The sequence below is a fragment of the Ctenopharyngodon idella genome, chromosome 18 (assembly GCF_019924925.1).
Source record: "Ctenopharyngodon idella isolate HZGC_01 chromosome 18, HZGC01, whole genome shotgun sequence".
Taxonomy (NCBI): domain Eukaryota; kingdom Metazoa; phylum Chordata; class Actinopteri; order Cypriniformes; family Xenocyprididae; genus Ctenopharyngodon; species Ctenopharyngodon idella.
The window spans coordinates 36,221,551-36,239,589 of NC_067237.1; the positions used below are offsets into that span (position 1 = coordinate 36,221,551).

The following is an 18,039-nucleotide window of genomic DNA, read 5'->3' on the forward strand; positions in this document are numbered from 1 at the left end:
TGACAGTAAATACAGATTAGTGCATGCATTTTTTCTTCTGGAATTAAAACTCAAAAATCTTGCTTTTTGTTAAGGTTGGAGGAGAATTTTGAGTGTCCTTACCACCACGGGCAGACTCCAACGAACAACACAAATTAAGCAAAAACAGCTTACCTTGTGGCCACCTATTGTGTTGCTTGTCCAGCCAGCCAGCTGTGGTCTTTCCCTCTTCTGCTCCATTCCAACCCTGCTCGCAGCACCAATTTGTAGTAGTGGCTTCTTTCGCCTCTGTGAAAAAAACACTCTTCAAGACTTTAAGTTTTGATGCCAGAAGATAGGTTTTATTACAAGTGAATAAAACCGAGTTGGCCTGTAGAACACAACTGCCGGACCAGCTCTCACCCAATCATTTTATACAGTTTTCCTATAGCTCTCCGCCCATGTGGGATAAATTCATCTTATATATTTTCAAACTCTGCACCAATATTGTTTATCAATTCTTCCATTTGTTGGCTGTGAGTCCAGTCTGTTTTGAAAAGTGGAACGACAGACCCCAACTTATTTACATTAGAGGCTTCCGTTCATCATGTAATTATTCCTTAATGGCAGAATGAGAATAACAGCTTAGGTATAGTTACCATATATCTAATGGCAGAGAGAGAGGCTCCAACGTACGCATGCACATCCCATTCTTTGATTGTTTACTTAATTGGTTAAGATGTTTTTACTTAAATTTTGCTAGTTTTGCTGTGTTATAGATGCATATTCTGTCAGAAATAAGGCCCACTCTCTTTGACTTTGAAAGCCCTTCTATTGCTGTAGATGTGTTTTGTGGCAGAAATAAACTGAAGAGACCTTACTGTCTTTATTTTTTTCCTTCTCTTCAGGCTGAATAATAACAGTATTACAGCAGAAGGTTGTGCTGCTCTGACTTCAGCATTTAATTCAAACCCTTCAAACCTGATAGAGCTGGATCTGAGTGGAAATAAACTAGGAAACTCTGGAATAATGAAGATCTGTCATCTGTTGGAAAATACAGAATGCAGATTGATGAAACTGAAGTGTGTATTCATTCATCTTAATTTCTGAATGATAATAAAGATTTATAAAATGTCCATTTGATTAGATTATCTGAAAAAAGATCAGTTTCAGTTAACCATTTTAATTTCAGTTTGAAAATATTTTATGGGACATTTAGAAATTCAAATGAAGCAGATGTTGTCATTAAGGCATTGGTTGCAGTATGTAACATGTGTATGTTTTTTTATGTATGTATATGTATAGACTTTCAGACTGCAGTATCACAGAAAAAGGATATAAAACTTTGACTTCATCTCTGAAATCAAACTCAAACCTGATAGAACTGGATCTCACAGCAAATAATCCTGGACGATCAGGAGTGAAGGGGCTCATTGATTTACTGCGTCTTGAATGCTGTGAATTAAAGACCATCAGGTGAGAAAAGCCTTTGATTTTTCAAAATAAGCCACAGACATGGAGTCAGAGGTGTGCAGCCAGGTAGATGTGACAAATGGGCCAATGCAGAATTAGAATGGCATGAAAATGAATTTACTGAATTGCAATTCAGCAAAACTGGAACTATTTACTATAATTATGACTTTAACACATTCTCCACTTTGCTATATTTTATTGCTTTATTGTATCCATAAGGAGGATGGGAGCTGCAATATATACATGCATACAATTCTGACAACATTATTATTTTTTTTATCTTTTCTTTTTTTCTATCTAAATTTGCTTTTTTCTTTTTATTCTTTTTTTTTTCTTTTCTTTCCATTTATCAAATCTAAATTTTCTATTTCCTGTAGGTTTCTGAAAAGTCCTGCTGCACAGGAAGCGTGTGACTATCTCACTGAAGTTCTGGGTAAAAGTCCATTATTACTGACAGAACTGGATCTGAGTGAAGATAAATTAGGAGATCTGGATGGAGAGAAACTCTCTGCTCTTTTGATGGATTCTCATAGCAAAGTGGAGATAATCAAGTGAGTCAATATGATTTATACATGATGGGCCCTATTTTAACGATCTAAGCGCATGGTCTAAAGTGCACGGCGCAGGTGCATTTAGGGCATGTCCAAATCCACTTTTGCTAGTTTAAGAACGGGAAAAAAAGGTCTGTGTGCCTGGCACATTGTCTATAAAGGTTGTCCCTATTCTCTTAATGAGGCTGTGTTTTGGGCGTAACGTGCAATAAACCAACAAGTGACTCATCTCCCATTCCCTTTAAAACCAGTTGCGCTCACACCATGGCGGATTTGCTATTTACAAGGGGGAATTTGCAAGCAGAGTGACTGAACACTTCTATTGTGAGGAAACGGATCTGCTTGTGCGCGAGGTTAAAGTGCATGAGCAGACTATCTGCGGGAAAAGCCGGATTCCACCAAAGCATTTTTATCTTTATGCACACAATAATAATCTTTTACATTGTAATCCTTTTATTTTTAATATTTGGCATGTTTGTGTGCTGCTGCGCTTCCCTGTGTGTGTAATAAAGCAGAATGTGCACGCGTTGTGCACCCGCATATAGGTGCATATTACTAATGCGCTCTTTAAATAACAAAAACAATATTGCACCATTGACCTTAGACCAGGTTTCAGTTGGTCAGTGGCGCATTAGTCTATTTCAGTTGCCTCAAAATAGTAACGCACCAACAATGCGCCTGAACACACCTCGTTTTCAGACCAGCACGCCCATGGGCGCACAAATGGGTGCAAATGCATTTGCTATTTCAACAACGTGGCTCAGGACATGAAAATGATAACTGTGTCGGGCTGAACCTAGCGAAAAGCGCCAGGCGCAACGCAGGTGCCGCATTGCGTCGGATGCATGATAGGGCTGCTTATTAATGATAAAAGTCTTTCAGTCATGTGATAGCAGATATGAAGAGATGTTAAACTGGTGTGTGTTTAATGTGTACTGAATAATAAAAATGGTGTTTCTGTGTTTAGGCTGAATAATTGTAAGCTGATAGAGAAAATCTGTTCAGTTCTAGCCACTGTTCTCTCCACCAAAACCATCCTGAAAGAGCTGAACCTGAACAATAGCCGTCTGCTGGACTCAGGAGTCAAAGAGATCTGTGAGGGACTGAAGAAATCAACACTGAAGATACTCAAGTGAGTACAGTTCACCATCACCTACACTCAACACCACAGCAATCACAGGGATATTATATATTTACTGAATCTTCTTGCTCCCTGAAGTGAAGTGCATAAAAATGTAAGAATACTAATTTTGTGGTCACACACAGTTTAGGGTCCAATTCAAGGGTTTCTGAACCACACATAGGGAGCAACATCATTGCATTGTTAAAATTGCCAATGTGACTACAGTGGTTCAACCTTAATGTTATGAAGTGACGAGAAAAACGTTTTGTGAGAAAAAACAAAAGAAAAATAACAACATACTAACTAACTACTAACTTACTTACTGTTTTTCTCGTCACTTCATAACATTAAGGTTGAACCACTGTAGTCAAATTGACTATTTTAAAGACGTCTTCAGTTCAGACTCAGTTCACAAACCCTCGGATGTTTTAAAAAAAATCTTAATTTGTGTTCCGAAGATGAATGAATATATTTATATATTTAACATGAATACACAATGGTGTGTTTAATGTGGTACAGAGCCTTTGTAATGATGATATAGGTTATATGCAACTTTGTTATCACCCTGTTTCTCTATTTTCCATAATCCTAATAAAATAACTATGGATGTCAATAAGCAAAACAAATTTGTATAAATTATTTAGGTAAATGTGTTAACTGTTTCATATAACAGCCTTAATCACATTTAATTATCTGTTAATATATTAACGATAAATTGCTAAAACGAAATGTACTGGGAAGTGGGAAATAGATGTGCCAGTGTATGGTAATAGAAATTATCATGATATTGAACATGCACATAATTGTTGTTGTGGGCACTTCAAAATTTTTGTTACTTTATTAAAGATAGTAACTGTATTATGAACAGTGATGGGAATAACGGCGTTATAAATAAACAGCGTTATAAATAAACAGCGTTACTAACGGCGTTACTTTTTTCAGTAACGAGTAATCAAACGAATTACTTTTTCCCCTGTTACAACGCCGTTACCATTACTGACATTAAAATGCGGCGTTACTATAATTGAGCTCACTGAATTGGTTTTCATCCGAGTAGGCTCTCTCTCAGCCACAGGACCTGCAAAGTTTTTTCTCTGGTGTGTGTGTTGGGGTGGGACACATGCAAACTGATGATGACTGGTGTGTGTGACTAGAGATGATAGACCTGCAAAGTGTTTTGTTATAAAGAAATAGTACAGGTTAGTCATACACAAATACAATTTTAAACTGATAATAATGTACGATGCTCGGTGTGTGTGTGTGTCAAAGCATGCGAGCGGAGCGCGAGCTCAAACCAGAATAACCTTTGTGACATGCTGAATCGAAATATGTGAAATAAGTTTTTTCTAATCGACTAGTAGTTGTTCATTTAAACCATTAGTTGACTAATCACATTTAATTTCTTAAATAGGCCTACTGGAGAGAATAAACCATAATAATGAGCATTTATGTAATAGCTATCACTCAAGCGCTTATCATAAAGCTTGCCATAAAGAACCGGCAAAAGTAATGATTATGAATGTGACAAAAAAACAGCAAGGAGATGTTTTAATTATTTATAAACTAATGTTTTCTGAATCAGTGTCAGCTGCAAAGATGAAGTTGACATAACTGACTCTCATCATCTCCGCATGTGGACGCGCTTAGAGAGAGAATGCACAATTCATTCGCATTACATAATCAGAGAGTAATCTATTTCTTTTCGTTTTGATTTTTATTTTTTTTAAAGTAGACATTTCAAGCTTTCTGTAGATTATATTTGTCATGTCTGCGAGGCAAGCAGACTATACACTGAGTTTCAGTTCATTTAGCCTGTAAGACGCGCTCCAGTTCATGTGCAAGAGATCGCGCCGGCGCCTCCATGTCATGATTATATTGTCTGCTATATTTGCTTCTTATTTATTTATTAATCCAGGCAATTGGTTGATTAAACAATGATTAAAATTAAGATACAATTTTTACAAAACGAAGTTCACTTAAAAGAAAGGCTTTCTACAAATCAAAACTTCTTTAATGGCTACCACGTATAGTGCAGTACAGAGAAATTTCATGTCGTGAGCAAGAGCAGATCACTTCAGGAGTCGGATCAAGCATCATTTATTTTTAGACTTATTTGTTGGCCAGTTATGGTCTGTGCAATAAATATTAAAAGTTCTAAACCATCTATTGTGTTTTATTGTTCAATGTATAGTAATGATAATATTTACAATAATATATTGAATTTGATAGGTGTCTTTCACATTGTCCCATTATTTTTTTTCTATTTAGGGTCCATTTCACTCATTTAACATATTTAATATTGGGGGCATCCAAGTTATTTGACATATTTGGAAAAAAAAAAAAAAAAAAAAGTAACGCAATAGTTACTTTCCCTGGTAGTTAGTTACTTTTATAATTATGTAACTCAGATTCACTATCTGACAGTAGATGGCGCTGGTGGAACTGCACCGCGTAAACAAAACAATGCTTTCTGTTTTATATCTGCCTGACACAGAGAAGGAGGTCAAACAGTATTTAAATGTTTTAATTTTGATACTGTCACATGTCTACTGGGAAGAAAACTACTAAACTCAAAGTACTAAAACAGACAATTTGTAAATATTGTATTTGATGAACATTTCTACCTGCACTGATCATTCTGATTCAGTTTAAGTTATAATTCATCTGATAATTTAATTTGAAACACAATGTTAAATTCATGTTTCATGTTTTGTAGACTTTCAAACTGCAGTATCACTGAAGAAGGTTATAAAGCTCTGGCTTCAGCTCTGAAATCAACCTCACATCTGTTAGAGCTGGATCTCACAGGAAATGATCCTGGACGATCAGGAGTGAAAGAACTCATTGATTTACAGAGTTGGTGGTATTCATTTAAAAGACTGAGGTGAGTGTTAAGACAATAAAATGCAATAGTTTTTAGCTGGAAGAGAATCAAACCATCAAAAAGAAATGTATAAAAGCTTTGAAATGATTAAAGGACCTTTAAAATATTATGAAAAATTTTATGGCAGGTAATATCACTGTACTTCCTCTATCTTCAGCAGTGATGTAGTCGGGGCCATATACTCATATACATCATAAACGTACTTTTTGCCCAGGGCTGTTTTTGTATTACGACTTCTAAGGATCAATATTTGCATGTTACCCACTTGTTTTGTTCCTTTGAAAGTCCATAATCTGCTGTCATTTTAGCTTCCCCTTTAACTGTGTGTCCAATACTGTTGTGTGAACTCACAATTCTTTGTTTGTAATTGGTGCATTGGCACTTCTGTCATTCTACATTTTCCCGCCCATCATTGACTGACAGTGCATGTTCATGCTGCAGCAAGAGATCTCTGCCAGACCTTATGAAAATTTACCATGGTTTTACTACAAATTAAAAAAAAAAGTTATTCCATGGTAACTGCAAATTAACCATGGTTTTACTACAAAAAATGTAGTTGTGGTTATACAAATGGTAATCAATACGCCAAAAAAACATGGTTTTGCTATAATAAAACAACTATTTTCACATCTTAATAACAGTACAAGTCTCCGTTACTAACACCAAAGTATCATTTTAGAACTAATAACAGAAAATTGAGACATTGCTATGCAGAGAAAGAATCACTTATAAGTGTCTTTCTCTAAACTATTTTATTGATAAAGTCACTTGCACTTAAATGTCTCATTGTGTTTGGGAAAGAGACAGAATGCGCTATCCACACGTCAGTGGTTTTTCCAAACAGTTTCAAAAAACCCAAATATAGTAATAATCTTGCAAGAGATACAATTTCCTTCCTAAATTATAAAAGTAGCTATAGCTTTTTACATGTAAAGATCCACTTATACCCTGTGAGAAAAATATTAGACATGAAATTATAAGTATAAACATAAATTATTTTTTTAATTAAATAATTACCTTTTATTTTACCACTGTACTGTACTTTTTTCCCACCCACTTACATAAAATGAAAAACATTAGTTTCAGATTTAACTGATTTATATATTTTAACACTTAATATAATTCCAAAGCAATGTTTTAATTATAGTCATATAGAACTGTGATGCGGACAACAAACCTCATGCGGAACTACTTCAGCCATGCAGTAGGCTACTTGAAAAATAACCAATTTTTAGAATGCACTGTATGTATGTATGTATGTATGTATTTATTTATTTATTTTGAATGAAACAAATGTTACTAGTGACCAACAACATAAAAACACATTTACTTTTTTTTATGGGGGTTGAGGCAGGGTGCAAAATAGTAAACCACTTTTTTTGGTAGGACTACAACACTGGTCTTCAAGTTTTTGGGTCCTGATGCAGATAAAGCCTGTCAGTATTTGACTGGAATTGTGGATAAAAACCCGTTACTCCTGAGTGAGCTGAATCTGAATGGACGTAAACTAGGAGACACACGAGTGAATCAGATTGCTGCTCTACTGCAGGATAAACACTGTAAACTCAACACACTGAAGTGAGTATTGTACATGTATTACTGTAGATTTAAAGTATGTTAAAAACACCAAGTAACAAACAGTTCTCAGTAGTCATGTTGGCATCAAGTTCTTTGTGTTTGTAAATTCTCCCTCTCCTGTTCATCATTTTAGGCTGTGTGATTGTGGTCTAACAGAGGAAAACTGTTCAGCTCTCGCTACAGTCCTGACATCAAACTCCAGTCTGAAAGAGCTTGACATCAGCAGCAATAATCTGCAGGATTCAGGAGTGAAGAAACTCCAGAACGCATTCGAAAATACAAACTGCACACTGGAGAAACTCAGGTGAGCTCAGTCAACTATTGTTTGTTTTAATAACATTTTGTGAACTGAGAAATGCATTTTTTCTTGATCTTTTGACATATATGGTGTCAATGTACTATAACAATATCCTGTAAATTTCAGAACTCAAAACTTCCTCAGTCTAGTGTTAATTATGTTAATGAAATCTATGACAAAAATACAAACTGCACACTGGAGAAACTCAGGTTCAGAGTTCAATCAACTATTGTTGGATTTAAATCTTAAAAAAGTTTAGTTACTGTAGTGAATTAAAGAAACAGGAAAAACATGCCTCTGTCCATTATTTTTTTTTCTTATAAGAGAAAAGGCATTTGATGATTTTTATTATATAAAATTGTTTTAAAGTAATATTAATTGTTTAACTTCTTTTATTTCAAATCTCTTTTCTATAGACTTTCAGACTGCAGTATCACAGAAGAAGGTTATAAAGCTCTGGCTTCAGCTCTGAGATCAAACCCTTCTTCACACCTGATAGAGCTGGATCTCACAGGAAATGATCCTGGACAATCAGGAGTGAAGGAGCTCAATGATTTACTACAGGATGACAAGTGTCAACTCAAGACACTGAGGTGAGATGTGATCAATTAATACAAAATATACAATATGAATAATTAACAGAAATACTATTTCACTAATGCAAAATTCTGCACAATTTATTGCATCAGAGTGATTTACTACTGATTTCCTATTTCAACTTCTCTTCTGCAGGTTTTTGGGTCCTAAAGCAGATAAAGCATGTCAGTATGTGAGAGGAATTGTGGGTGAAAACCCGTTACTCCTGAGTGAGCTGAATCTGAGTGAACGTAAACTAGGAAACATAAACGTGAATCAGATCGCTGCTCTACTGCAGGACAAACACTGTACAGTCAAAACACTGATGTGAGTATTTCCCTTGGTTTAATACTTCACATGTAAAATATCTTTGTCTGGTATGGACTAAAACTATCATTGTTGTTCATTAAAAAAGTTTTGTGATAAATTAAAGAATGTTTCCTGTCTTTGTTTTCTTTCTCTTCAGGCTGAATAATAACAGAATTACAGCAGAAGGTTGTGCTGCTCTAACTTCAGCTTTTAATTCAAACCCTTCAAACCTGATAGAGCTGGATCTGAGTGGAAATAAACTAGAAAACTCAGGAATGGAGAAGATCTGTCATCTGTTTAAAAATACACAATGCAGATTGGAGAGATTGAAGTGTGTATTAATATTCATCTACATTTATGCATGTTAGATTCAAATTTGATTTATACATGTCCATTTGATTAGATTGTCATGATAAATGACAAGTATTGATGCTGAAATTTTAATTTTGCTTCTGCTTAATTTTTTTAATTGTTTAACACACACACACACATATAACCACATCAATCTTAATATCTACTATAATTTTGTGTTTAATCATTTATAAGTGATATATAATTGTTTATGAATGCTGGAAATGAAAAATGCCTTATTCAGGTGTGCATAATTATTAAGCAGGTTTTATTTTAAATTGAGCCAAAAAAGAAATTTAACTCAGACTGAAAAGTCAAAAATTATTAAATGCCCATGAGAAGGATGCAATACAAATGCAATACTAGAAATGGCAAAGTTAAGGCATGACCACTGGACAGCAAAATTCTCATTTGGTCATATTGGTGATTTTTAATTATTGAATTTCAGTGCTGGCATGACTATACACATGTATTTTAGCTTAGAAAATGAAATATTTTCTCAGGTTTATTATGTTTAAAATACAGTATTTTTATGTACTGTCTCAAAGAATTAAACAACAGAAATCATTTTACAAAGTAAACATTAGTTGCAGCACTGTTTTCGTTATAGTATATTTTAAATTTTTGTAAAGCAATCAGATGAACCAAACACTGGCCAAAACACACATTAATGATCACTAAATATAAGCATTAATTCTCTCTCCTGTTCATCATTTTAGGCTGTGTGATTGTGGTCTAACAGAGGAAAACTGTTCAGCTCTCGCTACAGTCCTGAGATCAAACTCCAGTCTGAAAGAGCTTGATATCAGCAACAATAATCTGCAGGATTCAGGAGTGAAGAAACTCCAGAACGCATTAGAAAATACAAACTGCACACTGGAGAAACTCAGGTAAAAGGGTTAAATTAATCACATAACTGTTTTTAAAGTCCCCCATGTTTTTGAGACTGTTTTTGGTAAACTGTAGTTTTAAAGGGAAAATACTCAGCAGTGGTGTTGACTGGTGTTCTCCCTCATGTCGTTCCACACCGTCATGATGCTCTTGTGAATGCGTGTCTGAGACTGATACGGAAGAGAGGAAATTGTTGAATAAAGTCTTTTTTTTTTTTTTTTTTTTTGCTGCACAAAAAGTATTCTTGTCGCTTCATAACATTAAGGTTGAACCACTGTAGTCACATGAACTGTTTTAAATATGTCTTTAGTACCTTTCTGGGCATTGAAAGTGTAAATGAACTTGCTGTCAATGGAGGCCTCAGTGAGCTATCGGATTTTATCAAAAATATCTTAATTTGTGTTCCAAAGAACACAAATGAATGAAGGTTTTACGGGTGTGGTATGACATGAGGGTGAGTAATTAATGACAGAATTTTCGTTTTTGGGTGAACTAACCCTTTAAGTTACTTTTTAAAGCTTCCACAAACTTACTTAAACTGGAGGGAAACAGCTTTTACTGTAAATTGTAGCTTTTGCTGTAGGCCATTTATGTTTAAATGATTTGTCTGTGTGTGGACATTGCTTATTTCAAATGCATATGTGTACAGAGGCCTGTTGGGCAGAGCCAATTTCACAGTGGTTGTCTGCTGTGTCCCTCTAAGCTGTGCATGTGTGCGGCCGCGCACGGAAGAAAAAATAAAATGCCGCACAGAAAGAATAAAATGACGCACCGAGAACAGCCACAATGTGTGGGTAAATTATTGCAGTGCTCTGGTTAACCGCCATAGAGTTTGTGTTGCTATCGAGTTAAAACTGATGAATGCGGTTTACAGGTTCCATAGAAAGAGAAGGATGTGAGCGTGTGTGAGTGACAGGGATCCTTTTTAGACATACTTTCATGTTTTCAGACCAAGTAGCTCAATATGAGAGGCAATGTAAAATGTGAAATAAAACGTCATCAAATTTTAAAGAAGAGTGGCTTGATTAAGTGGTGGAAATAAAGGATGATGAGCACAGCACAGTAACAAAACTCGGAGACATTTACAATTACACACGCACCAGAGGTGTAGTAATGTGCAAACTCAAAATTGGCGGGTTGAATATAATATCAGCCTACAGTCTAATGAAAGGTAGCTAAGCTCGTTGTAGCACAAAATTACAATCCGATCACAATTCGTTATCGATTAACTTGCAGTTAGTGAAGGCGGGATAGGTGGAATCGCGCTGAATGACACACAACAGAAGTGCTCTCCCGCGTGCGTGCTCTCTCTTTTTGTCACGCGCGTGATCAGATCTCCTTGCGCCTGAATAGTCAAATACACGCACACACAGATGTCAAAATGTCCATCGTGTGGAGTATCTCGCGTGAATACAGTCGGTTATGGCTTAAGTGGACGTAAACAGGTGGGTAATAACTAGATATGTGTCAGTATATTACGTCCATGCATTCAGCAGCCCAATTAAATATCTCTCTGTCATTAATGTTAATCAAACAACAGATGTTAAATAAATGTTAAATAAACCTACTGTATCTAAAAAAAAAAAGAGTTTAGGCTATTTACTATTGTATTTGTAATTTGCTAATTTGTTTCTTTTTTCTTTTTATATAGCCTAACAAAAATAACTTATACAATTATAAAATGTATCATATTATGCTCATATTGCCCACCCCTTGCCCACCTGTACATACCAGCTGATATACCATGTAGGCCTAGTCTTGATTTGGGTGGACAATCTGCATTTGAAAGTTTGAAAGGGTTTTAAATCTAGCTAAACAAGTAAAATGACTCAAAATCAAGTAATTTTAGCATGTCAGAGTCAACTTTAATCATATAAAATGTAATTTCCCAACAGCAAAATTGTGGCCAGTGAAAATGTTGAGTGGTTAGTAACTTTGGAAAACCACTAGCCACAGTGGCTGGTGAGCAAAAAAGTTAATGTCAAGCCCTGCATATACTATATATATTATATATATTATATATATATATATATATATATATATATATATATATATAAGATTTAAATATAGGATTCACATTTATGTTTAGAATTTGGATTTAACATTAACATAAAACATTTAGATGTAACATTTACATTTAGATTTAACATTTACATAACACATTTGGATTTAAATAGAAGGTTTAGATTTACATAAAACACTTAGATTTAACTTTGATATTTTATTTATTTATATATTTGAAGTAATTTAATTGCATGAAGCTTATTTAGGTAAACATCGCAAAATGTATCTGTTTTTGTAGCTAAATCCAACAGAATTTGACCAGTTTTTCTTACACAATTTATTTTACAAACAGCGCCCCATAGTATATGATATATCAGTTAATTCGTTTTTATATTATATTATAAATTAATTCAAATAAATTAGAGTGAACATTGTTCAGACTTAAGTTATGTTTGATGTTTGCTACATTCAGAAAGTGTACTTTCTTGGAGCAGATAAGATAAAAAGGGAGTTCATTCTGCTTGTTTTCATTGACAGGAGTGTAGCCTGTGTTATCGAATCGTTGACATGATAATCATAATCGATTTGAATCATGAGATCAGTGAAGATTCACACCCCTATTTATTAAACACTTGTGTTGATATTATTTGATAACTGTATTCATGTTTATGTATTTTCTCTAGACTGTCAGACTGCAGTATCAGAGAAGAAGGTTATAAAGCTCTGGCTTCAGCTCTGAGATCAAACCCTTCACACCTGATAGAGCTGGATCTCACAGGAAATGATCCTGGACAATCAGGAGTGAAGGAGCTTGATGATTTACTACAGGATCAGAAGTGTCAACTCAATACACTGAGGTGAGATTTGATGAAATAATACAAAATAAATGATATGCAGGCAATTTATTTTTATAAACAATATTTCACTAATACAAAATGAACAATTTCACACACACAGTCACATGTTATTTTTCCTTAGATCAAGTTTAAGAATTTATATGAATCCAGCTTCATCTTCTCATCTGCAGGTTTTTGGATCGTGATGCAGATGAAGCCTGCCAGTTTGTGACTGGAATTGTGGGTAAAAACCCGTTACTCCTGAGAAAGCTAAATCTGAGTAAACGTGAACTAGGAGACAAAAATGTGAAGCAGATCGCTGCTCTACTGCAGGACAAACACTGTACAGTCAAAACACTGCAGTGAGTATTTCATATTGTTTTATATTTTTATATGTAAAATATCACACACACACACAGACTCACACATATTAGAGTTGTCAAAAGTGCCGACTTTGGTACCTATTGGTACTGAAATTTTAAAAATGTGACGCTTTGAGCGCTGTTGAGTGGATTCGTAAACACCTCTGATTGGCCATTGCGTTCACGGCTCATCGGATATGTGTGTGATTGGCTTCAATGATCAACGCTGTAAAAACGTAGTAAATAGTCATCACTGAAGCTCTTCACCAAGCGCTTACACAGATACACACGGGAGTGTTTGAAAGCAGTCTGCTGATAGACGCCTGCCTTCAAACACTCCTGCTCCCGCTTTCAAATTCAAACACTTCCGTGTGCTTTCAAATGCTGCCATGTTTTGATCATTGTATCCTATCACAGACATATCCAATGAGCATGTCAACACAATGGCCAATGAGAGGTATTTATGAATCTGCTCAACAGTGCTCAAAGCATTACATTTTTAAAATTTTAGAACGCCGGCACTCGTTCACGGAAGTTTGTGCTTCCACTCCTGTCTCCTGGACAACAAAATGGAAATATTTTCTCGATTTTCTAACATTTACAGATGGAGAAAATGTCTGTGAAATGTAAGTTTTGCACTGAGGAAATTATTGGATGTCACTTTAGCTTAAAGATTATGAATAGAGACGTTTCCACCAATCGCTACACAAGGTAAGGTTACGTATGATAACGAAAGCACGTTAGTGCTAGCCCTCCCGGAACCCATAGAGAATGCATTAGAGTGCCTGCAGTTCGAAAAATAAGTTTTTTGAATGGAAGTCTATGGGAGCACTCGGGGCAAATCTCGGCCAGAGTGAAATCGCCCAAAAAGTGGCAGTACTCCACAGAACGTGATTGACGTTGATTGGACTATAGCCTATATCCAGAGGCAGAACAAAACAGCCTAGCAGTGACAGCTAGCATAACACTGTGGTTGAAAAAAATCCGTCCCTTTCTCACTTTGGTGGTGCGTCGCCCTATTGCCCTAATGAAGAAACCGCCCCTGTATATATATATATATATATATATATATATATATATATATATATATATATATATAGTAAGAAAAATGATGAGGACGTTGAAGATCTCGATGAAGAAGTTTATTGCAGCATAGCAGTGACAAAGTACATGAAGCACCTTGGGTTCACCGGTATCAGAATGAACCCAGAACATCCAAATCTCAAGCCTTTTATCCTGTTTACAGTTATAGTCTGTATGTTAATGAAGTTGTGACACCTCATTGTCCGAGATGGTTCCCACTGTCCCACACCCATTACCATTCTACAATTGATCACCATTTGTTCAGGATGTGATTATCCCAAATGGTGCAGAAACAACATAACTGTTGACTTTCTTGTTCTATGTGATAATTAAGCCATTTTTGGGATGAGCTCATTCTAAAATATACTTTGGAGTGGAATCTGGGTCGAGGCAGACTACAATATCTTACTATATATATATATATATATATATATATATATATATATACATATACACACACACACACACACACACAGGTGCATATCAATAAATTAGAATGTCATGGAAAAGTTCATTTATTTCAGTAATTCAACTCAAATTGTGGAACTCGTGCATTAAATAAATTCAGTGCACACAGACTGATGTACTTTAAGTCTTTGGTTCTTTTAATTGTGATGATTTTGGCTCACATTTAACAAAAACCCACCAATTAACTATCTCAATAAATTAGAATACTTCATAAGACCAATAAAAAAAAAAAAAAAAAACATTTTTAGTGAATTGTTGGACTTCTGGAAAGTATGTTAATTTACTGTATATGTACTCAATACTTGGTAGGGGTTCCTTTTGCATGAATTACTGCATCAATGCGGCGTGGCATGGAGGCGATCAGCCTGTGGCACTGCTCAGGTGTAATGGAAGCCCAGGTTGCTTCGTTAGCGGCCTTCAGGTCATCTTCATTGTTGGGTCTGGTGTCTCTCATCTTCCTCTTGACAATACCCCTTAGATTCTCTGTGGGGTTCAGGTCAGGCGAGTTTGCTGGCCAATCAAGCACAGTAACACCATGGTCATTGAACCAGCTTTTGGTACCTTTGGCAGTGTGGGCAGGTGCCAAGTCCTGCTGGAAAATGAAATCAGCATCTTCATAAAAGCTTGTCAGCAGAAGGAAGCATGAAGTGCTCTAAAATTTCCTGGTAGATGGCTGCGTTGACTGTGGACTTCAGAAAACACAGTGCATGGGTGGGCGTGGGGGATATGGGTGAAAAGAAATCTGATTGGATAGTTTAGTTTCGTCACTTTTTCCACACATAAAAAATATTACTACAGATTTAACAAAACAAGCTCAACATGTTTAAACGCTCTCTAAAACAGCTAAACTTGATTGAAACATTTGCAAAAGGCCTAAAACTATTGAGTAGGGATGGAGAAATGAAACCTCTTAAATATTTGAAGCTTTTCTCTGAATGTTTCGGGAAAAGTTTCAGAGCATTAAGAGTGTCGAAAACAGTGCCATCTTGTGACGGGACAAGTACTAGTTCTGTGCGTACCCTGAGATAAAATCCTGCAGGTGCCCCTGTGTAAATCTACTTAGGGTTCAGGGAATTTCTTTTGTTACACATTAAATTCACACATGTCTGGTACAAATATGTGGCTTTGTTTCATTAATACAGTGTATACTTTTTTCTTTATTTACCCTGAAAGAAGGGAAGTGAAATGTGATAACATGCCCCATAGGTGGGGCACATTGTAACATGACCATATGACAGCTAAAAGTTTTAGCTGACTTAATTAAAAAAAATATACATGACAAACTAAAATATTTTGTCATTAAAATACAATAATTATTTTTTTCATATAAAATAATAGCATTTTTTTAGAAATTCAAATTTAACACTTTGCAAAACACAGCTATACAGCACTGATCAAAACAATACAGGCAAACAGATGAAGAAACATATTCAGACATTCAGAAAAACACTCCTCTCCCTCCACTCACAGCTCTCACAGAACACGAGACAAATAGACGAGTCAGTACAAATGTTGAACATTTCTTGAAAAATTTTCTGGATGTTCAGGTTCTTCCTCTCAGTCTTTATTCATCTTTTTTTCCATAGTTTATCAACAGAAATTCATATTATTCATAAAAGTTAATTATGCCAGTTATATCGTAACTGTATATAATAGTATAGTTCTAATAGCGGGGCACATTATAATGCAGTGTTACAACGAACCCTATCTGCGCAACGGGAATATAAACCTGGTTAGTGTCTTCTGATAGTTAGTGAAGCATTAAAGAACTATCCAAACTGCTAAATAAGAGATTGGAGATTAAAATAATATCAGATTTGTCTAATTTTAAATAAAAAAAAAAAAATATAGATGAAAAATTAGCTTAAGTAAGAAATTTACTTTTGCTATTGTTAAATAAATGTTCAGTGATATCTTCCAAAGATTTTTGAATTTTGGCGCAATTTTTTCTTTATATATTGTCGATATGGCAACTAGTAAATACGCTAAGTTTCTTCATGTTAGCGTGTGTGGAAGTATTTAAACCACTTGTGTTACAACTAACCCCACGTTAGTTTGTGCCCTGTGCTCCCCTACATGTCACTTTACTCACAGCTGATTGGTCCAGTTTGGGTTTGCGATCTCTAACCCAGAATAAAACCTGCTCCAGAGCAGGTTAGCCGTGTAGCGTAAGTTACCATAGCAATGAAACCCACTAAAAACCAATCCACCTTCATAAACCCGAATAACCAGAGTTTACTCAAACTAATCTTGAACTTACCTGGGTAGAAACTGAAACCGGCTTTGTGCAACAGGCCACTGGCTTCTCTCCAGACTTTCCTGCTTCAGAGCAGTCATAGTTAATGATATGCTAAAGCCTGCCGGCACGTTGTTGTGATTGGTTACAAGGTAGTCTGTGACGTCACAAACACCCACGATTTCAAGCCGCGGGTTTTAGACTGTCTTTAGTTTACTGCAGTTTCAAACATAAAATACTCAGCAATGGTGCTGACTTATGAATTTGCACATGGTTTGTCTTAAAGCATATTAAAAACACTACATAGACATATAAACAACATTAAAAACTTGATTTTCACCACAGAGTGTCTTTAAATTATTTAAAATAATTATTGTTCATTAAAGAAGGTTTTGAGAAAAACTGAAGAATATTTTCTGTTTTTGTTTTCTTTCTCTTCAGGCTGAATAATAACAGTATTACAGCAGAAGGTTGTGCTGCTTTAACTTCAGCGTTTAATTCAAACCCTTCAAACCTGATAGAGCTGGATCTGAGTGGAAATAAACTAGGAAACTCAGGAATGGAGAAGATCTGTCTTCTGTTGAAAAAAACACAATGCAAAATGGAAAAACTGAAGTGTGTATATTTAAATCTATATTTTTGTATATTAATATACATTTGTAAATGTCCTATTTTGATTAGATAACTTAAAGACTATATAGGCTGAAATTTCAATTTCAGTACATGCATCACTGTGCATTTTACTATATACTGTAATTGACTGTAAAGTATTATGTAGATAAGAACAAAGAATAAACAAACATTTTTTTTTCTTCTAGACTTTCAGACTGCAGTATCACAGAAGAAGGTTATAAAGCTCTGGCTTCAGCTCTGAGATCAAACCCTTCACACCTGATAGAGCTGGATCTCACAGGAAATGATCCTGGACAATCAGGAGTGAAGGAGCTCAATGATTTACTACAGGATGAACACTGTTCATTAAAGTCCATCAAGTAATTTAAAAAAATTTACTTAGTGAAATTAACGGCTCTCCAACAATGCTGCAATGTGACATTAAT

General features: G+C 35.3%; 1 protein-coding gene across 1 annotated transcript in view; it reads left to right on the forward strand.

Annotated features, from left to right (window-relative positions):
- Positions 1-18,039, forward strand: part of LOC127499620 (uncharacterized) — a 259,187-nt gene that overhangs the window by 74,748 nt on the left and 166,400 nt on the right. Inside the window, exons 41-55 of the mRNA XM_051870016.1 lie at positions 867-1,040; positions 1,264-1,434; positions 1,809-1,982; positions 2,950-3,114; positions 5,822-5,989; positions 7,376-7,567; positions 7,701-7,871; positions 8,282-8,458; positions 8,598-8,768; positions 8,908-9,081; positions 9,821-9,991; positions 12,680-12,853; positions 13,024-13,194; positions 17,423-17,596; positions 17,800-17,973. Coding sequence (XP_051725976.1) covers positions 867-1,040; positions 1,264-1,434; positions 1,809-1,982; positions 2,950-3,114; positions 5,822-5,989; positions 7,376-7,567; positions 7,701-7,871; positions 8,282-8,458; positions 8,598-8,768; positions 8,908-9,081; positions 9,821-9,991; positions 12,680-12,853; positions 13,024-13,194; positions 17,423-17,596; positions 17,800-17,973 — 2,601 coding nt within the window. The remainder of the gene's footprint in view (positions 1-866; positions 1,041-1,263; positions 1,435-1,808; positions 1,983-2,949; positions 3,115-5,821; positions 5,990-7,375; positions 7,568-7,700; positions 7,872-8,281; positions 8,459-8,597; positions 8,769-8,907; positions 9,082-9,820; positions 9,992-12,679; positions 12,854-13,023; positions 13,195-17,422; positions 17,597-17,799; positions 17,974-18,039) is intronic.